The following is a 27,911-nucleotide window of genomic DNA, read 5'->3' as shown; positions in this document are numbered from 1 at the left end:
AAAAAAAAAATTGGTATTGTATCCATAATGTTGGTTTGAAAATGCTGGGGCAATGTATAAACATGGTGTGTTGGCTCACTGAAATTGCAGGCAAACTTGTGATCAATATACAATAATGGTACGCACACACACTCCAATAGTTGTATAGCTTTGAACAATTACTTATAACAAAAACAAAAAACAGTTTCCTGCAAACAGATGCTGCATATTCCTGAATGAAAAATCATTTTCAATAGAGTTTTTCCATTTAGCAGGTTTTATAGTCCAAGAGCAGGCCTAATCTGGATTAGGGATACCAACCCAAACTGTGATAATGGTTACTATTACATTACAGTCAATCAACTAACTGGATACAAACTTACTTAAACAACAAAAACTTCCACTCATCGGTTAAGGTTAATGGACCAAAGCTGTGCTCAGTGATCAGACAGACCAACATCTTCTGAAAAAAATCAAGTAAACACAGGATAAATGTGAAAATGAAAGCAGCAGCAAATTCATATTTTTATAAAAAAAATATTGTCATTGGAGAGTTGAAATGTTCATAACAGAACAACAGATCAGAATAGCAAATCCATTATTTAATCTAACATGACATCATCATCACAGCCATCTGCAAGTAATTCAACCATAACAATTAGATGAATCTCGTTTGATACTTTCCAGTTTGTTTAATGTTCATTCAGAAGTTACCTGTGTTTTGAGAGGGACAATCAGACATGAAACTAGATGTGGTACATTTCATCTCCTTCCTACTACAGGAAACTACTGTATTCTGCTACCGTGTCATCTCAGGCTGTTATTCTGGTAGCATTAGAACCCCCCTCACAGCCCACAAAGCCGTTGGCGTGGGCTCCACAAACATGTTAAACCACGGAGTGTGACGGGGTGAGCACGAGGGCCGAATGCTGATCACCTCATTGACAGTCAGTCCACACACCAACCACACTGACCTGGCTCCTCAGTCCTCACCTAAAGCATTTACCTACTGCTTATCTTTACCTTCTGGAGAAGACTACTTAAACAATCCAAGCTTAACATTTTTGAAAAATCTTCCTTGAGGAGTTCTTTCCATTTGTAATGTGAAAGCTGAATGTGGTAAGTCTGGTCAGGGCAGAATAGAAATCGGGCGGGTTTTCTTCAGGGTAATCCTCTCTTTGTGAGTTTATGATTGACTTCACATTCCAACACACAGATAGTGGATGAACAGAAACAGCAGTTCCTCTGAGTTGAAACTTGAACGGTGTTGCATGTAGACAAACGCTACTGAATATTGCACCCGAGAAAACATTTTTGCATCATAATCAAAACATCTGACATTATCTTGACTGACTACAACTACACTATATTTGTTTGAGGGAAATGTAAATATAATTGAAACTGCCATGATAAAATGAAACTAAATACATTATCTTATTTCTGAGAAGTTGTCGATTTGCAAGGTCCCGTTAAGAAAACAGTAGCTACGTAAACAAAAAAGTCGGCGTACTTTTGGCTCTCAACATTTCTTTTGGAATTAACTCTCCATCCTCAAAACGTCTCTCAGATATAATATGGACACATGACATGCGAGAATCAGCACATTTATATTGTTTTCTGTTTCAACTACTATATTCCTGCCAGTCGCAACAAAAAAAAACACTGATTGATATCCACCCCTTGACATTGAGTCCCAATAAAAATGTATTTGCTAGCAGCGTCTTTTGATTGTGTCTTCTTTAAGCTTAATTTACTGCCTTTAAAGAGTTATCATAATCTACATGATAATAAATAACCATGACTAAGAGGCAGGAAAGCAAAGGAGCAGCAAAACAATTCATTACAAATAAATACATTAAACCATCCATTTGAAGATTTAAGACACCAAAGGGCACTCCAAGGCAGAGCTTCTGTGAAACTGACTCACAGACTTGGCAGTTTCATAACCAGAAAGAAACTTTAGCAGAGCGCTAGGATCACACTGAAGCTGAGAAAGAGATAAAGATAGAGATAGTAGACAGAAAAAGATAGAGCGATAGAGAGAGATTGACAGAGGCAGAGAGAGAAAGAGTACCATGTGAGATGATTCTGGAGGTGATCACCAGTGACCTCTCTCTGTGTGCGTGGCCAGGGTAACACCTCACCAGCGGGCCACCTGGCTGGTGTAGTCTTCAGTGGTCGTGGCCAGGTCGCCTCCGCCCTCGTACCCCCGGCGTCTGGGGAGTGAGGCCCTGCTCTGCTCCCTCTGCTCCCGAAGCCATCGGCGCTCCTCACGCCTCTTCAATCGCTCCGCCTGGTGCTCGCGCTGGCGGGTGTATTGGAAGCGCTGGAGGAACAGGTCCTTGGCATACTCGTACAGCTGCACGTCCAGATAGTTGAGGTCCTCGATGCGACGGCGCACAGCCTCGCTCAGGTCCACGTTGGCGGCGCGCGTGCTGTTGATCTGAGTGAAGGCGGCGATGAAGCGCAGGCTGAACGTCCGCTCAAACAGGTACTGCGTCTTGCGCTGGAACTCTGTCAGTCCGTAGAAGGCCATGTTCTTCAGGTTGTTCATGGCGCTGCCCAGCAGGATGTGGTTGCGATCGCTCTCGTTCATGGAGGACAGGTTGTAGCAGCCTACCAAGTTGAGGTCGGCCAGCATGCGCACCTGTCGGTTGTTGGCCAGGTTGGACGGGCAGTCCATGAACTCGGTTAGGGTGACGCCCGACCAGTCGTCCCCGCTGTAGCAGGTGGGCAGTTCGTCCTGTGTGGGCGAGCGCCCGTCACACATGTGCAGGGAGGTCTTCCAGGTGGCACCTCGCTGCACGTGCTTCCACTCGCTCAGGTAGCGGGAGACGGGGTCACGCAGCATGGTTATGTAGTAGAAGTCCCTGCAGCCAAAACAAACACAGTCAGAGAGCTACGAACACATCAACATCACACAGGCCCACGCAGCATTGTACTGACAGATGGTGACTTTTGTGACTGGGTATCGCACTTCAAGGTTAGACGCTAATTACCAAACTGAAACTTTAGAGAGATTATCAGAGGTCTTTTTCCCTATTGTCCTTGAACACAAAAGTGATTTATCGTGTCAATGGTAGGGGAATATCAACAGAGTTATGGGTGTTTTACAACTCACCTAAGGTTGTACTATTTGATCATGAGCATGTCTAGTCATCAGAAATAACCTGAAGCAAAAACCTAGTTGACCAATGATGGATATAAAACCTATCAGATCCATTCCTCAACGTTCTGGCTTATCGGAATGAGGAGAAAGTGTTTTTGACAGAAGTCTTTTGCAGTCCTAATCAAGTGCTTTACCCATCAGTTGTCTACCAAACAAAGCTCTATGTTTTAGAGGAGAAATTCCAGTAGCACTTTGGAGAGGAGAGCTGTTAAATGAAAGATATTATTTTTATACACATCACTGCCTCTCCTACAGAGAGGGACTATCTCCTCAATCATTGTAAGCCTAGGGACAGCCACTGAACATAAAAAAAATTCAATTAATCAGTTTCCTGCAGTGCCAACTTAAGGACATTCAAAGGAGAGGAACTCAGTACAGGCTACAGTAAAATTGGAGAAAGTGCTGGAAAAATCCATAGCAGTAAGCAATGTAGTACAGAGTGAAAACATTGTCAAAAAGATGTTGAGAACATACTCTGCAACCTACTCAATAAAAATGTATGTAGGCAGTAGGAATCATAATAAAACGATATGTAGGCAGTCAAAATCATATACAGTACTACAATTCCATGATACCTAGTTAATTAAAGGTAAAAACTTTTTTTTTTAAATACACGAGCTCCAAATGGCAAAACATACACACAAAAGTTTAGACACACCTACTCATAACCAGGTTTTTCTTTATTTGTACTACTTTATATAATGTAGAATAATAGAGAAGACATCAAAACTATGAAATAACACATATGGAATCATGTAGTAACCAAAAAAGTGTTAAAAAAATCTAAATATATTTGAGACTCTAACAAGTAGCCACCCTTTGCCTTGATGACAGCTTTCTACACTCTTGGCATTCTCTCAACCAACTTCACGAGGAATGCTTTTACAACAGTCTTCAAGGAGTTCCCACATATGCTGAGCACTTTTTGGCTGCTTTTCCATCTCATTTGGGTTGAGGTCAGGTGATTATGGAGACCAGGTTATCTAATGCCACACTCCATCACTCTCTCCATCACTCTCCTTGGTCAAATAGCCTTTACACAGCCTGGAGTTGTGTTTTGTGTCATGGCCCTGTTAAAAAAAACAAATGATAGTCCCAGATGGGACTAACCAGATGGGATGGTGTATCACTGCAGACTGCTGCGGTAGACATGCTGGTTTAGTGTGCCTTGAATTCTAAATAAATCATGGACATAGTCACCAGCAAAGCACCCTAACACCATCACACCTCCTCCTCCATGCTTCACGATGGGAACCATCCATTCACCTACTCTGCGTCTCACAAAGACACGGCGGTTGGAACCCAAAATCTCAAATTTGGACTCATCAGACCAAAGGACAGATTTCCACTGGTCTAATGTCCATTGCTCGTGTTTCTTGGCCCAAACAAGTCTCTTCCTATTATTGGTGTCCCTTTGACCATAAATTTGACCATGAGGGCCTGATTCACATTGACTCCTCTGAACAGTTGATGTTGAAATGTGTCTGTTACTTGAATTCTGTGAAGCATTTATTTGGGCTGCAATTTCTGAGGCTGGTAACTCGAATGAACTAATCCTCTGCAGCAGAGGTAACTCTGTGTCTTCCTTTCCTATTGCGGTCCCAATGAGAGCGAGTTTCATAACAGCGCTTGATGGTTTTTGTGACTGCACTTGAAGAAACTTTAAAAGTTCTTGAAATTTTCCAGATTGACTGACCTTCATTTCTCTTTGCTTATTTGAGCTGTTCTCGCCGTAATATGGACTTGGTCTTTTACCAAGTAGGGCTATCTTCTGTATACCACCCCTACCTTGTCACAACACAACTGAATGGCTCAAACGCATTAAAAACTAAAGAAATTCCACAAATTAACTTAACAAGGTACACCTGTTAATTGAAATGCATTCCAGGTGACTACCTCACGAGGCTGGTTGACAGAATGCCAAGAGTGTGCAAAGCTGTCATCAAGGAAAAGGGTGGCTACATTTAAGAATCTCAAATAGAAAATATATTTAGATTTGTTTAACACTTTTTTGGTTACTACATGGTTCCATTTGTGTTATTTCATAGTTTGTATGTCTTCACTATTATTCTACATTATATAAGATAGTAAAAATAAATAAAAACCTGGTAATGAGTAGGTGTGTCTAAACTTTTGACTGGTACTGTATGAATGAAATAGTCAAAATAAATAAATACACCTTTGAAGAGACACCTGATATAATGTTTTCTTCACTTTACATTGCAAAGAGGGCTGTCTATTTACAAAAACTCCACAGCTGCTCTATCAACACAAGGCTTTCTGACAACTTCAAAGGAAAAACATCACACTCCCAAACTCCAGGTCGGTATGTCAAGGCAGCCTGAGGTACAGAGCAGTGAAGGGCTGGGGCAGGTGTTGGCTGGGCAGGCCTCCCCTAAGGTGATGTCCTCTGAGTGCCAGTGAATATTTAATGGGGCCGCATTCGGATGTGACCCGGGAGAGCAGACTGGCCGGATAAAGTGGGATGTGCCGCTGAGACTTCACACTGATTCCAAAGCTGCTCGGCTTTTCAGGTCCTCCACACACACACACGCACGCACGCAAGCGCGCGCACACACACACACACACACACACACACACACACACACACACACACACACACACACACACACACACACACACACACACACACACACACACACACACACACACACACACACACACACACACACACAGGTAAACAGACGTATGCACATGCAGGGTTGTACGTACGCAGGTATACACGCATGCACACACTCATGGCCCAGTTTTTTAACCAATGGTACAGTCTCGTGTAGTCATGGTTTTAGGTATTCTGAAGAGGATGTCCTGTTCCTTGTATTCTACAACAAATTCTATTTCTCCTTTGTCAGTTCTGTCAAATCTGCACTTGAAAAATAAGAGTGCTGCAATTATGACACTGTCATGACCATAGTCACAGTCTGAAAGGATACACCACAAAGTAACATTCAAGAATCTAGAAATCTTTGTTGACGGTCTACACTTAACTGATTGTGTGTCACTGATCTAGACACAATACCCCATAATGCCAAAGTAGAATTTTGTTTTTACATTATTATTATTTTTTATTTATTTATTTTTTACAAATGAACAACATATGAAAAGCTGAATGTATTGAGTCAATAAGTATTTGACCCATTTGTTATGGCAAGCCTACATAAGTACAGGAGTAAAAATGTGCTTAACAAGTCACATAAGAAGTTGCATGGACTCACTCTGAGTGCAATAATAGTGGCTAACATGATTTCGGAATGACTACTCCATCTCTGTACCCCACACATACAATTATCTGTAAGGTCCCTCACTCGAAAAGTGAATTTCAAGCACAGATTCAACCACAAAGACCAGGGAGGTTTCCATGTGGTTCACAAAGAAGGGCACCTATTAGTAGATGGGTGAAAATAAAAAAGCAAGACACTGAATATTTATTTGAGCATGGTGAAATGATCAATTACACTTTGGATGGTGTAGCAATACATCCAGTCACTATAAAGATACAGGTGTCCTTCCGAACTCAGTTGCTGGTGAGAAAGGAAAGACTCAAGGATTTCACCATGGTGATTTTTTAAAACAGTTACAAAGTATAATAACTTTGATAGGAGAAAACTGAGGATGGATCAACAACATTGTAGTTACTCCACAATACTAACCTATATGACAAAGAGATAAGAAGGAAGCCTGTACAGAATAAAAATATTCCAGAACATACATCCTGTTTGCAATAAGGCACTAAAGTAAAACTGCAAAATAAAGGTGGTAAAGTAATTACCTCCTGAATACAAAGTGTTATGTTTGGGGAAAGTCCATCACAACACTTAACTAAGTACCACTCTTCATATTTTCAACCATGGTGGTGGCTGCATCATGTTTTGGGTATGCTTGTCTTGGGCAAGGACTAGGGAGTTATATAGGATAAAAAATAAATGTAATAGAGCTAAGCACAGGCAAAATTATAGAGGAAAAATTATTTCAGTCTGCTTTCCAACAGACACTAGGAGACAAATTCAACTTCCAGCAGGACCAAAACCAAACACACAAGGACAAATATACACTGGAGTTGCTTACCAAGACAACATTGAATGTTCCTGAGTGGCCTCGTTACAGTTTTTACTTAAATCGGCTTGAAAAATCAATGGCACGACTTGAAAATGGCTGTCTAGCAACGATCAACCCCCAACTTGACAGAAGTTGAAGAATTTTAAAAAGAATAATAGGCATATATTGTACAATCCAGGTATGCAAAGCTCTTAGAAACTTACCCCAAAACATTAACAGCTGTAATTGTTGCCAACAGTGATTCTAACATGTATTCACTCAGGGGGTTGAATACTTATCTAACCAAGATATATGAGTGTTTAATTTTTAATAATATTTTTTTTAAACATAGAATTTGTCTTCCACTTTGACATTACAGAGTATTGTGTGTGGATCATTAACAAAAAAGGACAATTAAATACATTTTAAAGCCACTTTGTAACATAACAAAATGTGTAAAAATTCAAGGGGTGTGAATACTTTCTGAAGGCACTGCATATATTAAGACCCCCTGAATATTAGCAACATAGAACAGCAATATTTATGTCTGTTTTTCTGTCACCAGGCAACACATGGCATCTTCACAGTAATAGCATATTATTATTAAATGACACTAATGTATGTAATACGAAAACTTGTTTGTTCCTTATGCATCAATTACTTAACAGCAATGACACGATCAATCATGATTACCATGATTATCACTAAATCAAATATTGTTGGGAAAAGGTTTCAGAGAGTATACCCTAACACTCCAATCACCCCCATATGATGTAACGATGTGCCATGGCGTCAGTATGTATGGGTGCACGAGAGTGCAGTGTAGTGAGTGGGTGGTGAGCAGAGTAGAGCACCCTCTCTCTCTCTCCCGCCCGTGGTGAGTTGGCAGTGTGTCTCAGGCAGTAAGCTGTGATTAGAGCCCCGCTGGCAGCAGCTGTATCCTGGCTCTTCTCTTCATACTGGAGTGGATCGCCCAGCTCCGGCTACAGCCGACAGACACATCCTCATTAGCCTGTATCAGGGACACAAACACATGCAGCAAGTGTTGCCTGAGCACGCCAGCACGCTCAAAGGTCATCCGTGTGCACCATCAGTGTCACGGTGCATCAGCATCAAAGTATCGAGAGAGAAAGGAGACTGGCCCTGCACGCCACAGAAGGACTTTAGACAGGGGGGTGAGTCGGCCCAGCGAGCTACCGCCCATCGTCCTGTTTTAATAATCATTTCACATAGCCGTTATTCGCAATCACAAGTGGAGCTGGCAGTTGCTATCTTGAATCTTCAGAGATAATAATTGGAGCTTGTTCATATGCTGATGATTTCTCCCTGTTGATTTGTTTACGTGTGATTGGGTAAACAGAAAATGATTAAAGGACATAAAACATTTTTTTTTAATTTGGCGTCGTTCCATAAAGCCCCCAGGATGCAGACAGAGACACATCCTGTGCCAAGAATTTCCAGCCCACTTAAAGTGTTTAAGTCGAGAGGCCTGCTGAACCCCAGTTAATCATGGATCAATAATGGATGTGAAGCATATTGCATCTCAGTCAGCTCCAGAATGCCTACCTCTAAGAAGCTGCAGCAAGACCCAACTGGAGCGGAGACTAACGACAGGTCATTAACATGGAAGAGGACTATAAGAGCATATGAATTCCAATAAGGCTGAGAGGAAGGAATGCAGCTCTGGATGTTTATGGATGTTTAAACTTTGATAGAAACTGTGCACTATGCACATGAGGAAGACATCATATTTACAGAATCTGATGAATATCTGATTAAAATGTCAGATTTATCTGTCTACTATAACTTCAAGTCCAATCACTATGAACACAATATGCTCCAATTTCTGCTATCGCAATCGAGAATTTAAGAGATTAGAGAGTTATTTACTGGCAAACAATAGTGGCTTTACAGTAGCTGAGGACCTACCAACACAGTACCTCTCTCTTTTAGGATTTCTTCCTAAACCAAGCTGGATAAAAGCAGTATGAAGGACATCAGCCTCTCCGAAAGACTGGCACAGCACCACAGGAAGAGTGACAGAGACTTGCCCCTTCTTCCTCCATTTCAACCTCCTCTCCCATCTCTCCACACAGGGACCCATCTGTGCAGACGGTAAACTACTATTCATCCAAGCCAGTGTCAGCTCAACAGCCAACTGGCTTTTAATTGCCTGTAATTAACCTCAACGACATGATGGCAGCCCGCAGCCCCTCCATGATTGCATGCTACTAAAAAAGAAAGTATACATTTAGCCCAAGATACATGGTCTTCACTGAAGGTGAGGGAACTGGCTTCACAAGTCAACCAACTTTACAAGCATTTCGCAATAACATCTGCTAAACACGTGTATGTGACCAATAAAATTGGATTGGATTTGGAACGGGAATCTGTGAAGTCTGGGCAGAAACTTGTAGCAGATGCCTGCAGGTAGAACCAAACTACAGATCTGTCTGCTAACTGTGCAGAACTTTGCTATAAACTGCTCTGCTACTAAATGTCTACCACTGTGTGCCTGCAAATATGTAAGGCAAACCTTGTCCAGAAACTTCAGCACCAAAGCTGACTGATCTCGTGTCAGCGAGAACTATGGAGTGTTGTTTGAAGAAATTGCCTCTGATATCTTTCCCTTGAGGTTCTCCCTCAATCTGTTCACTTGCTATTGTGCCATGTCTGGTTTACAGTTGCTTTAGAAAAGCTTTGATCGCTTTGTTTGCTAGCTCGATGTGGTCTGCTGGAATTAGACAGGGGATGTGTAGTGTATGCTGAGACAAACTTTATGTTCGGCGGCTGATTAGACTTGCTCGACACCTATTTGTGCCCTGCATCATGCAACAGAAATGAATATGCAACAAATTCCAGTGGACTGCGCTTGAGGCCATTTCAGAGGGGCGCGCTGCGTTTCATCTTGGACCTGGCAAAAACCTCAAACCTACTGCTCCCTCCGTCTAAAGCTTGCTGATCAGACCACTGAGGTATAATAAGGATCAGACGATGCTTTTTCAGGAGCCTCAGAAGTTCACAGTCTGCCCAGCAGGGTTACAAGGGTCAAACAACTCTCTGTGCTGAAACCTTTTATTCAAAGGTCTCCGTTTATTAAAGAGATGTATCACAGAGAAAATGATAAAGCTTGACAAAAGCAAAGCATGAACTAGTCTGTGCTTTAAATCATGTGAACGTATTAATATTTGTCTGTCCCCTTAGACATCATTTTAAAAAAGCATTATATCCGACCTTCAATGTGCATCGCAGGTCATGCTTTTGGGACACTTCCAGTGACTCGTTTAACATCCATGTTGTCGTGTCTTTGGCATCATTAAACTGAAGATGAATCTTTATCAAATAACTCTCTGTAATTATTATTAGGCGATTAAACTGATTAATCATGTAACTGTAATTAACTAGGGGGCACCAAGGAAAATATTCAGATGACAAAGTTATAATTTTCCTAATGTAACTTTCAGATATTTTCATATTTGATCCTTTAGTCTTCTGATTAATGACGTATTCTTTACCTCACGTTAGTCTCATTCCAAACGTCGTAAATTGTTGGTTATCTGCACAAACCCAGTCTTCACTATGAGTCATCCATACATCAATTGTCTTAAAATAATTTATTTACTAACTAAGTAATTCACATAAATGCATAACAAACAGTGGATAGTTACAAGAAAATGATAAAGGAGTTTCCCTAGTGGGATAAACCGGCATCGCAGCATGGTGTACAAAAGGGAAGTGGGGGTTCGACTGAGATAAGGAAACACACAGTTGATAATTATAACAATTGAAATGCTAATCCTTTGCACATGAACGCTCACTCATTCGGGAACAATTGCAATCAATATATATATTTACGCTCAGTGTGTCGTCGGGATCTCTGTTGAAAAGTTTGTTTCTGTTGGAGAGTTTGTCCGCTCTCTCTCTCTCTCTCTGTCGTGGTTAGAATAGATAGTTCAGAGTGACATTCATTCATGTCGTTATAGGATAGATGTTTTGGCGGTTGTAGGTCTTCGCGTTCAATGATACCGAATTCCTAGCTGCAGACTAGTAATTAATATCAAAGACTTGTTCTTATTCTGTCGGTATCGATAGTCTAAGAGGTTAACCACATGGTATGGTTAAAAGATTCCGCCATCTACTCAAACCTTAAGCTCGGTCTCCTCTCAAACCTTGGCCCTCTCGTTATCGAGGTAAGCTAGACTCAATCTTAGTCCTCTCATAATTGAGAGAAACATGGTCTGGTGAGAAATTCTCAAGGTGGGGGTTTTATTTGGAAGAGCAGAAAAGACTGTCCCTGGACGCCAGACCATAACCGTGCTCATGGGCGGTCCTCTGATTTAGTTAAACTCCAAAGGGAATTGGAGTTTCCTTCATTAAACAGTCCAAAATCACATTACACAATTTCACAAACAGTATCATCCTCACTGTCACACCCTGACCATAGTTTGCTTTGTATGTTTCTATGTTTTGGTTGGTCAGGGTGTGAGCTGGGTGGGCATTCTATGTTACATGTCTAGTTTGTCTAGTTCTATGTTTGGCCTGATATGGTTCTCAATCAGAGACAGGTGTTCGTCATTGTCTCTGATTGGGAACCATATTTAGGTAGCCTGTTTGGTGTTGGGTTTTGTGGGTGATTGTCCTTGTTACTGTCTCTGTGTTACTTTGCACCAGTATTAGGCTGTTTTGGTTTTCGTTGTACGTTTATTGTTTTTGTATTTGATTCGTGTTTACTTTGTTTCATTAAACATGGATCGCAATAGCTACGCTGCATTTTGGTCTGACTCTACTTCACCTAAAGAGAACCGTTACACTCACTCATTCATCTTATACAACAATTAGATGTAAGCCTCATATCTGAGGCTATTGTATAAACAGCTTTATGGTAATGTGGTCGTATTGACTCCCATGAGTTTCACAAAATTGTACCAAATGGACCAGTTCGTAGCTGGATTCTTCACTGATCTTTTATACCTTCTCCAGAACATAAATGTTGTTCGGACCTCAAGTTCTGTGAGGTGGAAGAAATTCCTTTGTTCTCTCTATGAAAACTCTCTCTCTATACTGTGGCCATGAGGAGATAATCTCCTCCGGGAATTTACGACCTGAGGTCGCAGCAGCCTGAGTGTAGGAGACAGAGAGAAGGGGATGGTGCTCGCTGTACCCAAAGAGGGCAACGTCATGACAAAGTCATTAGAGCAGGAGTGTCTGTGTAAACTTGGCTTATTATGCAAGTGTCATTGTCAGTATCCTGTCAATAAATCGCCTTAATGAGTTTGACTTTACTCAAACCAATCCAGTACATGTCCACAGAGCAAGCACTGTATTATAGTTAGAGGTGACCGTTTCCATTCCAAGTCCTTTGTCGATATACAAGAAGACTGTCCAATGACAAGGGTTTCACCTGAGGAGATGTTCTTCCTGTAGATTTACACCTCACTTGACTCCTGGCCTTTCCTCAGCTCTCCACTCTGCTTCTCCTCCATGGCCTACAGACATCAGCGCTCCCTCAGGATTCCCAACCTTTCAGTGCTCTAAAGGTTGTCAGATTAATCACGCTTCCGATTCCAGTCGTCTGTCTCTTCCACCACCTCCTTCACTCTACCCCCTCTATCTCTCTCTTTCCCTCTCCCTGTATTTTGCTCTCTCCTCTCTCTCATACTGATATTAACAACTGTGGAGCTTCTGTTCATACATTTTAGTGTTAGATCTGGTTGTTTAAAAATATTAAATTGCTGTGAAAAAAAAGTCTCTGTATGTAGCCTAGTGTTGACAAAAAAAGAAGCAAAACTCCAGCAGACGGTTTGATTTAAAGGGGACAAACTAATTTAGTCTGCTACTGTATGCCTGCCTCACCCGAGATTGCAGCTCGCTATATCTGAAATCACTATAAGGGAGAATGTGATCCAGTGCAAGCTGTTTCAGGAGAGGAGAAATCAATTCCTAATAAAGAAACTGTGCTGACGTTTTGGGACGGTGTATTAGTTCTATCACACTGCCCGTAGAGAGACGATTATTTACTCTACTTCATTACTCATATTAGCAAGTTTGATTTAAAAAACAGTCACTCATTTGGGTTTCATACACCTGAATCAACAACCCAATGAAATGCAGAAGTGAAGGAGATACTTGTCAAAGAAGAAATCCTTGGCTATTATTCTCCTCAGTGAATTGCCACTTAACAAAGTAATGCGGACATAAAGTTCCGCATGCAGCCAGTCAGGTCCAACATTAGTGGCACCCTTGACAAATATGAGCAAAATAGACTGTATAAATCAAATAACACAAGTACTGAGCTATACTCTATGCTCCAACAAAAATTGGGAAATTATATTATTTTATACTAATACAATTGTCTAATAGTGTTTTTGGTGTTTTTTTTACCCAATACATGACTGGGCCGTTATACATATGGAGCATACTAATTCAGTTGCTCAGAGAAATAGATTTTGTTAAACAAGTAATTGCCAAGGCAGCAGCTACTCTTCCAGGGGTCCAAACGCATTAAGGCACTTACATTACATATAAAACAAAAGATAAAACAATACATCATATAACATTATTACACCACTACATAATTACAATACAACATGTATAATACCACCCTACAACAATATCACAATGTACGTGTGTGTAGAGTGCGTGTGCCTGCGCTTGTGTGTGTATGCGTGTGTCTGTACCTGTGTGTGTGTGTGTGTGTGTGTGTGTCTTTTCAGAGTCTCCGCTGTTCCATAAGGTGTATTTTTACCTGTTTTTTAAAATGTGATTCTACTGCTTGTATCAGTTACCTGATGTGGAATAGAGTTCCATGTAGTCATGGCTCTATGTAGTACTGTGCGCCTCCCATAGTCTGTTCGGGACTTTGGGACTGTGAAGAGACCTCTGGTGGCATGTCTTGTGGGTTATGCATGGCTGTCCCGAGCTGTGTGCTAGTAGTTTAAAACAAACAGATCGGTACATTCAGCATGTCAACACTTCTTACAAAAACAAGTAGTGATGAAGTCAATCTCTCTTCCACTTTGAGCCATGACAGATTGCATGCATATCATTAATGTCCCTCTTTGTGGCACCTGACCACCCTACTGAACGGTCGTCTAGGTGCGACAAAACTAGGGCCTGTGGGACCTGCCTTGTTGACAGCGCTTTATTATGGACAGACTTCTCCCCATCTTTCCTACTGATGTATCAATATGTTTTGACCATGACAGTTTACAATCCAGGGTTACTCCAAGCAGTTTAAATCACCTCAATTTGCTCAGTTTCCACATTATTCATTACAAGAATAAACTACGGTTTAGTGAATGATTTGTCCCAAATACAATGCTTTTTTTATATATATATATATATTTAGGACTAACTTACTCCTTGCCACCCATTCTGAAACTAACTACAGCTCTTCGTTAAGGATACCGACACTGAGCCTTTTTCTAAAATGTTTTATGAGATTGGAGAACATAATGTTAGGGATCTTTGAACATTCCTCCATAGAGAGATCTTGCAGATCCCATGTCTGTGCTTATGTTCTGCCTGCCCTCTTCAATTCAAAAGACAAGCTTTCAATGGGGTCCAAGCCCAGAGACTGAGGGTCAATGCAAAATGTTGACTTTGTTGTCAATGAACCGTTTATTTGTGGATTTTCATTTGTGCTTGGGGTTATTGTCTTGCTGGAAGATCCACTGGCGGCCAAGTGTTTGGCTAAACCAGGTGTTTTGACTAAAATGTCCTGGTACTGTGTAAAGATCATGATGTCGTTGACTTGAACAAGGGCCCCAGGACTAGTGGAAGCAAAATAGTTCCATAACGTCAAAGATTCACCAACATATTTTACAGTAGGTATGGGGTTCATTTCTGCAAATGCCTCCTAATTTAGACTCCAAACCCACCACTGGTGTGTGTGGCCAAAGAGCTTTGTTTTCATGTCATCTGACCGTAGCACCGGTTCCAATCCAAGTTCCAATGTCATTTAGCAAACTCCCGGTTTATATTCGTTGGATGACATGAAAATAGACCTCTTTGGCCAAGCACACCAGTGGTGGGTTTGGAGTCTAAATTATGATGCATTTGCAGAAATGAACCCTATACCTACTGTAAAATATGGTGGTGGATCTTTGATGTTAAGGGTCTATTTTGCTTCCACTGGTCCTGGGGCCCTTGTTAAGCCTATCAGTCCTGAGAGCCCAGCAAAAATGGTCTTTTCATTTATCTGACTTACATTTATCTGCATGACCAGCTCTCCTGAACTATGCCCAATACCAGGAACATTTTGCAAAGAAACCTGGTTACCTCTGTCAGGAGGCTGAAACTTGGCAGCAAGTGCATCCTTCAGTATGACAATAACCCCAAGCTCACAATCCAAATCCATTGGCGACAACATCAACATTTTGCAATAGCCATCTTAGTCTCCGGACTTAAACCTCATCGAAAACCTGTGGTTTGAATTGAATAGGGCAGTCCATAAGCTAATATCAAGGATCTGGAAAGATTATGTATGGAGGAATGTTCCAAGATCCCTCCCAATGTGTTCTCCAATCTCATAAAACATTTTTGAAAAAGGCCATGTCATTATCCTCACAAGGGGAAGGTGCTGTGGTACTGAAAATGGCTGCCAATGATTTTGACCCCTATCTTTTAGCGATTTGTTTTTATTACTTGTTAAACAAAATATCTTTCTCTGAGCAATTGTATTAGTATGACAAAAAATAGAATTGTTCATTTGGTTGTTCATGCAATATATTTTGTATTACTTATTTTATACAGCCTTTTTCGCTAATCTTTATCAAGAGTATCAATCATTTGAGACCTGATTGTAACTAGTATCCCTTAGACAGGCTACACTACCATTAAGCTACAATACTGCATTATTCTCCTCGTCTACCCCTGACCGTCAGGCTCACCTGCTGTGCTCTCCTGTCAATAGAGGGTTTCTGTGCTCCCCATCCCCACAGCATCAGCCTCAGTTATTTCACTACCCCCTGACATGATCTGAGTAGCATGTATCTGAGTACCAGATCATGTCAGGCCTTAGCCAGGCAACAGCATGACATTATGGAGATAGGGGTATGCCGCTAGTGCCGCCCCAGGCTAAACTGCTGCTTCGCTCAGCCTTAAGAGCACTCATCCTCCTCGGCCTGCAAACAACATTCTAAACGCGCTTGTGCTCAGCAACATAGAGTCTTGGTACCAACTCAACGTCTTGCGATATACATAGAAAAAGCAGGGCAATGTTCACAGTCGTGTACACATCAGATGGCAGATTCTATAAAGGGCAAACAATGTCCTCGTGGTTCCATCATCTACATCGTCTCATTAACGCAGGAGTGGTATCCTGTGGGAGAAATGTGCTTCCCAGCAGTGAGGAAAGCACTGCCTCCTCACCAGGTTAGCTGCATGGAGGAAGACACACAAGCCGCGGTCTTACAGCTAGAAAGTGAAGGAAAGAAGAACACGGTGGTACCTCGTCTTTGCCCTGCTCGAAGCATCTCCCTGGGGATTGTCTGGCGAGAAGCCAAGAAATAAGTTCAGTAATAACGTAGCCTGGGGTTATTCACTATAAATACTGCCCCCTGCTCCGCCACACGCTATGGGTCCCAGCTCAAATAAATCTTCTGCTGTTCAGCTAACATGAGGATACGTTTTTTTTTTTTGGGGGACTTAGCCTAGCGTAATTGGTGACCTTCAACATCGCTCTCATATTCTGCTCTTCAGACCCATGAGGTTAATGACGGTGTTACAGTAAGACAGAATAAGTGCCCTTCCTAAAGTGTCTGATCATTTCAGGAGAAACCAGGGGAATAATAGGCTACATTTTATTCACAGTTCTGTGATAGATACGCAGCACAAAAAGCAGTGCATGATTTCAACATTCTCATCTGAGTCAATGACAAGCCACAATTATGTTTTTAATCGCTAGCCTATTTATAGCAGTCAGGATGACAGACATCAGATCTGTTGCTGTTTGCCCCTTCTGATCTTCCACTGCCACACCGGTGGCGTAATCACTTCCACTCCAAAAGAGAACACACACACACACACTGAGAAGAGCACTGAACTGCAGCCAGACCAAACAATGCAATTACATCACAGGCTTTGGAGAAAGTTTCAATTTCCACTCCCTTGAGAAAGTAAGAAATAGCCTAACCTTCAGGGAGAAGTGTTCTCCACCAGGAACTGCAATCTTTTATCATTTCATCAGTTTCAGCCTGCGGTATTGCCAAGGACAGATGTTGTCAGAGTTTGCTATTTCTCTTCTTTAAGTAGGTGAAACAGTCTGGCAAATGGCACTACAACAGAATCAGTACGTAGGCCTACACTGTTATAAACAGAATAGCTACAGGCTTGTACTGTGTGTGGGAAAACTGGTAGATATTTTATTTTTCTTATGATTGATCTTAATTGCTGATGGTAGCAAACATACAGTACAATGTTATTTTTTCTATCCCTGCTTTTTATCAAATGTATATCAATGTATTTGTTTCCACTTAGGCTCATCCACTGACAAGATAACATTAGCACTCAAACCTCCCTTCATCTCTTCAGTAATGGTTCACTACTGTGCCTGTCAATTTGGGCCAATTATTCCAAGACCTACATGACCACAATCAAGGGGCAAACTATCCCTCGGTATTGTTCATCTGGCATGATTACAGTGTAAGTACGAAAGGCTTCTCTTATGGTTATTGAAGACAGAAGTAAACAGAGAATGGGCATAGGAGACATGGTCTAATCATTAGAGCATACAGCAGAATCGAATGAATTTCAAACTTGAAAGATTCATTTCCTCACTATCATTCTCATTTCACAACCTAAATGACAAAAATGTGATTCCCGCCCTATGTAGCAGGTTAACGTTTATTGTCATTCAGTCTTATTCTGAAGGCAGGACTGAGCGATTTCCCCTTAGATAGGCTAGCTATATTGTAAAAAAATATATGAAAACAAAACATTTGCTTAATTTAAGGTCAGGGTTAGGCGTTAGGGTTAGCGGTGTGGTCAAGGTTAGGGTTACGTTTAAAATGGTATTTTATGACTGTGGCTGTGCCAGCTCAACCTGGACTCAGTGTAACCGATGTGAAATCGCTAGCTAGTTAGCGGTGGTGCGCGCTAATAGCGTTTCAATCGGGTGACGTCACTCGCTCTGAGACCTTGAAGTAGTTGTTCCCCTTGCTCTGCAAGTGCTGTGGCTTTTGTGGCGCGATGGGTAACGATGCTTCGTGGGTGACTGTTGTCTGTGTGCAGAGGGTCCCTGGTTCTAGCCCAGGTAGGGGCAAGGAGAGGGAAGGAAGCTATACTGTTACATCAGGGGTAAACATAAAATAGTAACGCTAAATCCAGGACCTTCCAACTAGTATGGTATGTATTCATTTGAGGATGTCCATTTTCATATATGCTTGACCAACCACCCTACTTTTGGTTTTGCGTAACTAACCTTCTGTCATATGTAACCATACCAAACGTAACATAGAGTATCATACTCATTTGTGTGTCCCAGATTGACATTTACTATGTCACCTCTAGTCTATGAGACCAGGCTGGCCAGCTAGTGACCACTCTGCTCTGCAGAGCTGCCGAACAAGATTGATAAGAAAAAAGCTAACCTGCCTTTATGGGATGAGTAATAACTTACATCTCTAGAGGAGTTTGACATAAGTACACTGTCTGTCAATATATGAGCTCTAACCATGTGTGCATAGGAATACTACGACAACATATTGTATCTATACCTCCTCTGGTCTATAGGAGGTAGGGGGTATTAAAAGCATGTATTATCACGACTCATAACTAATGTAACCAGGGAAACAGGGAGGCTGGTATAAAAGTAATAGAGCCCGCACACTCATAACACTCATAAGCGCCTCTTTAAACTTAAACTCTGTATGTATAGACTGTCCTAATTGGTTCTTGTACTAGACCTAGGTCAATAAATATGGGTGTGGTACACTTCAGGTGAAATGACCTGGTGAATATCCTTGCAGGATCGAAACGTTGTTTGTTTGTGACCAAAAGTATGTGGTGGCGTTTATGAGGGATCACACTAAACATGGAGGCTGCACCATAGAAACAGATCCATGCTGTTATGGTAACAGCAAAGTGAGACCCAGCTCTCTCCAGCCCTAATTTTATTAAAGGAAAAATCCACCCAAAACCTCACATTTCTTCAATTTAGTGTTAAATAACATTAATACATGAGAAGGATATTTTTTGTGAATAAATGTTTCATGTCAACGTTATAATGAGGCTGATAGCAACACGGGGAATCGTTATTGGAATCTGTTGCAGCTCAAGTCGACTACAAAATCCACAATACAATTATCTCTATGGGCTGGCAAGCTAGCTAGCAAACGTAGCTACACACAATAATCCCCAGGACAATATCAGCATGTAAGGCAGCTAGTTTTTATTTATTTTACCTTTATTTTACTAGGCAAGTCAGTTAAGAACAAATTCTTATTTTCAATGACAGCCTAGGAACAGTGGGTTAACTGCCTGTTCAGGGGCAGAACGACAGATTTTGTACCTTATCAGCTCAGGGATTTGAACTTGCAACCTTTCGGTTACTAGTCCAATGCTCTAACCACTAGGCTACCCTGCCGCCCCCTCAGCAGCGTGAAGATGATTGGGCGACATTCAGCAGCGTGAAGATGATTGGGCGACATTCAGCAGTGTGAAGATGATTGGGCGACATTCAGCAGAATGAAGATGATTGGGCGACATTCAGCAGCATGAAGATGATTGGGCGACATTCAGCAGCATGAAGATGATTGGGCGACATTCAGCAGCGTGAAGATGATTGGGCGACATTCAGCAGCATGAAGATGATTGGGCGACATTCAGCAGCGTGAAGATGATTGGGCGACATTCAGCAGCGTGAAAATGATTGGGCGACATTCAGCAGCGTGAAGATGATTGGGCGACATTCAGCAGCATGAAGATGATTGGGCGACATTCAGCAGCATGAAGATGATTGGGCGACATTCAGCAGCGTGAAGATGATTGGGCGACATTCAGCAGCGTGAAGATGATTGGGCGACATTCAGCAGCGTGAAGATGATTGGGCGACATTCAGCAGCGTGAAGATGATTGGGCGACATTCAGCAGCGTGAAAATGATTGGGCGACATTCAGCAGCCTGAAGATGATTGGGCGACATTCAGCAGCATGAAGATGATTGGGCGACATTCAGCAGCATGAAGATGATTGGGCGACATTCAGCAGCGTGAAGATGATTGGGCGACATTCAGCAGCGTGAAGATGATTGGGCGACATTCAGCAGCATGAAGATGATTGGGCGACATTCAGCAGCATGAAGATGATTGGGCGACATTCAGCAGCGTGAAGCTGATTGGGCGACATTCAGCAGCGTGAAGATGATTGGGCGACAGTCTGCTGGGTGGGAGTGATACATTCCTATATTCATTGGATTCCTATCTCCTTTTTATAATATCTCTGACAACGGCACAATGCAATGCACCCAGGACTAAAGAGGCAGACTAACAAGAAAAATGTTCTAGGCCTTCAGTTATATTACACATTTCTCGAGGTAGGAATATCGCAAAAAAAAAGATCAATGGCTCATTCCAGAGAAGACATCCTCCCGAGTTATGACATTGGCTAGAATTGAATTCTAGCATGTATGAGACACGTTTTCGCGATCTAAAAGTCGTATTTGTAGCAACTTCCAGTGTAGTGAGAGCAACTTAATCACGGTGCTATGTCATACCATCTGGGTATCTGCCTGATTGAACACCATTATCTCAGATACACATGAAAACACGAAATGACCCAGGGAATCAATATAATACCACTCAGAATTTCACAAAAACAATATAACATTCAAAGTGGGTGAACCTTTCCATTAATAAATGTGGCAAATCTTTGTAGTGTTTACTGCTACTTTACTGCTACTAAAAAAAATATCTGGGAGACATTGTTTATTTCATACAGACTGTAGCATATTCAAATCTTGATAAAACCAAAGACTGATAAATTTGCCCGGGCAACTATCCCGCATAACACAGATGCTTCACTTATGAGGTTTAAAAAGGAACTGTACATTATTTATAAAGTACGCTACCATGTCTGACTTGCTCTCCCAGAGGATAACTACTCTTGACACAGTTTGTATTTATTTCCATACTTTGATTAACAGTATAACTGTGAGAGGCATCCTATTTGTGAATAGTCATGGCAATCTTTTGTCTACGTAAATCGGCCATTTTTCCATAAAATGTTCACTCTTTTGCAGATGTCTTCCACATGGTCATCAGTGAAGATCCTAATGCTATGGCCCATACAATGGCAGTCATAAGCCAGGAGCCTGTAAGGTTTTCATTGCATAAAACTCACATGCGAATGAAGGCAATTTTTCTCCTCCATTAAAAATACATAAATGCCTCAGAGCCTAATAGCATCTTAGAACTAAAAGACTGAGCCTACAGGTTTGAGATTCAATTTTAAGATTACTACACTTATAAAACTGGAAGTACTGTTATAAACTCAGCAGCATTGCCTTTTCATTCCAATTTAGAAGGAAATTACCAAATGTGAACTCCTCCAACTATTTGACTATCAAGTTCTGATTAAGACAACCGGATGGACGCTAAATTAGATAAAGCTCATATAGTGAAATTGGTACAGTTCCTCCACTGTATTTACAGTGCTTACGAGGGCATGTTCTTAACTGACCCATGAGAGTCTGTGGTAAATTGATTTCCATCACTCTCTCCGGATCTTTCTGCCAAGATGATTTCCCACCATGGCCACAGGAAGTGACCCCAGTGAGTATGGGATTTAATGCTTAGCAGAGTGGCATAATGTTGTTCTCTAGCTAATCCACCACAACCCACAGTTTCACCCTACACCTGTTCTCGGCTTACACATCCCAAACCTGGCCAATAAAGTGAAAGTATTGCTACAGGGAGATGTGGGATGTGAGGATCCCATTTTAAGAGCGGAAAATTGCTGAGTGGGCTATGCGGGGTTCCTTCAGTGCATGCTGCTGCTCTATGGTCATTAATGTAATGAAGGAAACCCAGAATGAATACAGAGGTGTGACCACATCACATTTGTGGCCAGTTATCAGAGTTCAATACTGTCTGCCGATTCAGTGGTATGTGAGGATTAGGGCTGCCAAATTATGGGAACTTTCAATAAATTCCCTGTTTTTTTTTTTCCAGAAATCCTGGTTGGATTCCGGACTTTACTTCTTATTCCCTCCTGAATCCGGAAAACCTCAGACCGGGACTTCGGGAAAACCAAGGAATTTATAGATAGTTCACAGAATTTTGCAACCCTAGTGAGGATACAGAGGACAGTTAGAGTCGTACAACATTGTATCTACTGTATCTGTATCTGTAAGACACTAAAGATTGTTGTATGAGAAGGCATTAACCAAGACATTTTTTAAAGACTGGTGAGTAAAAATATAGATCTATAAATTCAGATGAGTGTGTAGGAGTGAGAAGGAAACTCTCTGGTGCATCTCTCTGTCACGCCTTGGTCTTAGTATTTTGTGTTTTCTTTAATTATTTGTTCAGGCCAGGGTGTGACATGGGTTTATTGTATTTTCGTATTGGGGTTTGTAGTATTTGGGATTGCGGCTGAGTAGGGGTGTTGTATAGGCTTGGCTGCCTGAGGCGGTTCTCAATCAGAGTCAGGTGATTCTCGTTGTCTCTGATTGGGAACCGTATTTAGGTAGCCGGGGTTTCTCTGTGTATTTCGTGGGTGATTGTTCCTGTCTCTGTGTAGTTTCACCAGATAGGCTGTAATTTAGGTTTTCACGTTCCGTTTGTTGTTTTGCTTTTGTAATAGTTATTTCATGTATCACTCTTCATTTATTAAAGACATGAGTAACCACCACGCTGCATTTCGGTCCGACTCTCTTTCTACAAACGAAGAACGCCGTTACACTCTCTCTACATCTTTGCGACTTCCCTTCCCCTCCTCCCTCAGACAAAACGAACCCGGGACTGGAGACATGCATTATTTGTAACCAATATCGTTCCCTAATGGAGTCTGTTTTCCCCCTGGCAGCCCATAATGTGGAGTTTTCGGAGTTTCTCTGCATCTTGTTCAGCTTTCTGATGGTGACGGAATGGGGACAGTGTGTCACCTGGGAAGGAATAAGAACGAGGGGGTCTTTCATTTACTTGTCAGAGAGCTGGCATAGACGGCACTTGACATGGTGCGCATACCGAAAGTGCTCATACTGGCTGATATCAACAAGGAGAAAAACTGCCCTTTAGCCGAGAAAGACAGACTCCACCCCCTTCCGTCTTGCTGTACACCAGTGTCAAATGGAATGCCATGTTATCTCTATAGAACTACTGTAAATATATATGTTTTTTAGAACAAATATATTGAAAATAGCCGATATTAGGACACTGGTCACATTGTTCCCAGTCTAAATTCTGAAAGAGGTGACTTGTGAAGAAGATTAGGTCATCGATTATGGCATGGAATCAAAAAGTGAGTGAGAGAAAATATGACATTACTCAATTTAAAATTGTCACACAATCTTGCCAATTACACGTGTCATCATTCGAGACTTTTGGGCTGTAACCAGAATCTGCCCGTTGAGGGACAAATGATTTTCCAACGCATCTCCACAGACATACAGACAGACAGTGGTGGCTTGACATAAGGAAGATGTACAGTAGTTAGAGTCAGCCTGCTCTGAGACATGAGAATCCACTTAATGGATGGTGACAACAGCAAGCACAGACATTTACTGGCTGAACACGGCAAGTCTCTAGTGACAGAGACAAGACCTCAAAGGGCAGTCTCGGGTGGTTGTTCTCTTCAAGAGAATAATAACATTCTGGTGTTAAAAATATATGCCTTTAACATTTTGCAATGGAAGAGAATTTGACTAAAATGCACAATGCTACAGACTACATGAAGTATACTATCATGCTAGATCAATAGGTCCCAACGTTTTAAACACCTGTCTGACTAACATAGTCATGTAAGAGCCAGAGGAGAAGACACGTTTTTCGAGGTTACTTCCAAAGTTGTTCGTGCAGCCGGCGACTGAATGCTGAATACACAGTTTACTTCCAGGAGAATCAACTGAGGAGGCGGCTTAGGGAAAGGCCTTTTTAATTAAAGCATCTCCGGTCTATTCTGAATGACTGTCTATCTGTAATGAGATCTAACATCTCTTTCAGCACCACGGACAGCAGCGTCTCCTCGACCCTCTGTTTGTTTATCGGCACAGAACAAGGCTATAAGTGGGTGGCTATGAGATACTAGGTGTACAGGGAATTTACATTTGACATTTTAGTCATTTACCAGATTATCTTATCCAGAGAGACTTAGTGGTGAGTGCATTTTGTACTTTTCATTTTCCTTATCTTTACAACTACTCTCTAGTGTTATAGAAATGAACGTTTAGAACACGAATTCAAGGTTATCATTTATCAAATCGGTGGTCCTGTATGGCTCAGTTGGTAGAGCATGGCACTTGCACTACCAGGGTGTGGGTTTGATTCCCGGGGCCACCCATACTTAAAAACGTGTGCACAAATCACTTTGGATAAAAGCATCTGCTAAATGACATATAGTATTATTTATGTAACACACAGGAAGATAATTGATATTCTCTGAAACATTGAAATACTAGTATGTGCACTGTAAGTTACAGAGTCCACAAAATAGCAATTGTTTGAGGTGAAACCCACAGTGAAGTGAGTTGACATGTGAGAAAAACTCTTAGTTGTACTCCGTCATTCTGATTGATCTCTTGTAATTTGAGGCCAATTAGATATTCTAATTTGACAGCACCAATTCAATTATCATGACACTGAAAAACCTCCTGTCTTATTATGCCCTCTCCTTCATTCCTAACTAAGATATTTCTCTTTCTCCTCGCTCTTGCTCTTTCTCTCTCTTTCTCATTTCTCTCCTTTCTCTCCTTTCTCTCCTTTCTCTCCTTTCTCTCCTTTATCTTCTCTCTCTCTCCCTCTCTCCCTCTCTCTCTCCCTCTCTCTCTCTCTCTCTCTCTCTCTCTCTCTCTCTCTCTCTCTCTCTCTCTCTCTCTCTCCCTCTCTCTCTCTCTCTCTCTCTCCTCTCTCCCTCTCTCTCCTTCACTCCCTCTCTTTCACTCTCCCCCCCCCCTCTCTCTCCTTTTCCAAGAGGCTAGGGAAGAAGGAGGAGGAGACCAGGCCTAATTTCCTTCACACGCGTCATACAATCTCTGAATAAATGATAATGGCAGAAGAGATGCATGTGCACTGGGCAGACTGGGGTTTAAAATGGCACCCATCACATTACATTACAGTGACTCTATGCGACTGTGGGAGACTTACATCCACCCTAACCTCCCTGTGGCAAAACCCCACCGTTAATCTCCCTTACCATCATGCCATACCATCATCATCTTCATCACCAACATGATATCCCTTCCACCATCATTTAAAGTATTGTGGATTAGGTGTATGATATAGTCATAAAGATGTGTCAGTAGTGGGATTGGGGATTACCAAGTGAATCCTTCTTTAAATGCCTGATCCATACGGGTATAATAATCAGCAGATTCTAGTCGCACTATTTCTTCCAGACTTATTTTTTATGAGCCAGTCATGGAAGCTACATAAAGCACCCCCTGTCACAAAAGATCCATTCCCAGATATACCGTAGTGTTGGTATGTCAAAGTGGTAGCTCACTCACTTTTCAGACTGAGCGAATCTGACATCCATCAAGCTAAATATCTCCCTTACACAACGCACAAATAATGCATCACATACCATTATTGTACTCGTTTCGCGAGCCAGACACAGTATTCTCGGAGTAATGTTGGCCCACAGCTCAAGGATACTGACAGACAGTTCTCATTCTTGATTTTGACCAGTCAGTTACAGGTTCTAGACCTGATTTAGACGAGCTGAGATCCAGATAGAACGACCTAGCAGATAGACAACTGCTGCCCCCTAGTTAAACATTCTTACAAGCAGGGTAGCCTAAATGACTTTGTAAGTATAGTAATGTTACTCTTCCACTTGCTTGACCTGTGGATAACGTTTTATGTGCATTACCACTTACTTAAAACCTGTTACTTCCTTTAATGAATATTTCTAATGGAATTATTTGTCTGCCTATTTAGCTCTATTGTGGGTCCGTGCTGAACCCGGTGAGGGGAAAACGAGGGCCCATTTCACCCCGTTGAGGGCACATTTCCCTGTGCAGGGAGCCCGTACACTGACTGACTCCATTTCCACTTGACTTACCCTATCTTTCCATCCTCAATATCAGCATATCCTCAGACCTATTAAAACCAACCACTCAATAAAATCCCCCAGGTGGTGTTGAATCAATAGCCAACATAGCATGTTAGCAACAGCATTGTCTGTTCAGGTATGGAGACTGAAGTCTCTAAAGGTATGGAGACTGGTATTGTCGCTGAGACTGTATATATAAGACAGCGGAAGGCTAACGATAGTGTAGACTCTGTGGGTGTCTGGTTGATCCTGGTCCTTCCTTGGCCCGTGGCTCAGATCAACCCAGTACTGGCAGAGCTTCAACTAGGGCTTATCCCTGCTCTGCTGAAAAGCTTTAGAATATGGATGGAACAGGAGAGAGAGAGTGGGGAGGGAGAGACGCTCACTCTTAAGTCTCCTTTCCTCAGAGAAGCCAATCAGACGTCTGGCAGTGCAAACAGCCTTTCTCCTTCCCTCCCTCTCCCCCTATCTCCTTCTCTGTCTCCCTCTACCTATCTTTCTCTCTCTCTCTCTCTCTGCCTTACTCCCTCACAGTAATCACTGTGGTAGGGCACTGGCCTCTGAGCAGTCTGCCAGAAAGAGCAGCTTAAGACAGACATGTCAGTCTAGAAGCCCTCACACAAGCTCACAGATAATGACGTTACAAACTGAGAGACAGTTCGAACTACTGTACAATAGCGATGTCCTTGGCCTGCACAAAAAAGCATGAGTTACCTAACCTTTTACACACCACTAGAAACATCCTCACATTTCTTTGGGACCAATGTGATAATATGTAACATTTACGTCCATGCGAATGCTGTATCTGATGTCAATGGAATTATTAAAAGAAGTATTGCAAGTTATGTTGCTGCACTGAGCTCTGAATTTAGGAAGAAGATCATCAGATAATTGCCATTCCAATACAGTGTTGCCGGTGCTCTTGAATGCTGACGCTTTTACCACGAATGTGATAACTGCAGATTAATAATGCATAGGTGCCCGTTTCTCTCTGGTTAATGGACATAGACATCAACCTTCCAAGAGCGCCTGGTTCTGCAAGACATCCGAGTTTATGGCCATCAAACATCACTGATCTGATGCAAAAGTGATCTCAGACTGGCTGTTACTCTTGAAAAACATTTCAAAACGCGCCCTGAAAAGGTATTTTGCATCTCAGGAACAGAGCAGCTAATCAAAATGAATGTTCTCTTTTTAGGGTTCCTCTCTGTCTCTCTCTCTTTCTCTCAGGTTTCACTTTTTCTTAATGTCGGGGTGGATTTGATTTATTTTCTCTATTTCTTTCCGAAGATGCCCTTTGATTTCCTGTCTGAGCCAAGGACAGGTCTGTTGGAGGGGGCTGGGGAGAAGAGGTTATAGGTGGCTGAGCTGGCTGGTTTCACAGTGGTGTGTAGCCATAGGGCTTATTGACAGCCAGGGAGCAGGAATTCATCCCCACTCCTCAGATCAGGAGGTTAATCAAACAACAGACACATATCTGAACCTGGAATAGAACT

At 41.9% G+C, this 27,911-nt stretch overlaps 1 protein-coding gene across 1 annotated transcript in view; it reads right to left on the bottom strand.

Moving 5' to 3' along the window:
• Positions 1-2: 2 nt before the first annotated feature.
• The window catches only part of hs6st3b (heparan sulfate 6-O-sulfotransferase 3b), a 99,094-nt gene continuing 71,185 nt past the window's right edge, over positions 3-27,911 (bottom strand). The window contains exon 2 of the mRNA XM_035749115.2: positions 3-2,849. Coding sequence (XP_035605008.1) covers positions 2,120-2,849 — 730 coding nt within the window. The 3' untranslated portion in view covers positions 3-2,119. The remainder of the gene's footprint in view (positions 2,850-27,911) is intronic.

The sequence above is a fragment of the Oncorhynchus keta genome, chromosome 34 (assembly GCF_023373465.1).
Source record: "Oncorhynchus keta strain PuntledgeMale-10-30-2019 chromosome 34, Oket_V2, whole genome shotgun sequence".
NCBI classification, from domain to species: domain Eukaryota; kingdom Metazoa; phylum Chordata; class Actinopteri; order Salmoniformes; family Salmonidae; genus Oncorhynchus; species Oncorhynchus keta.
Note: the sequence above shows the minus strand (reverse complement) of the source record. Positions and strands in the feature narration are given on the sequence as shown.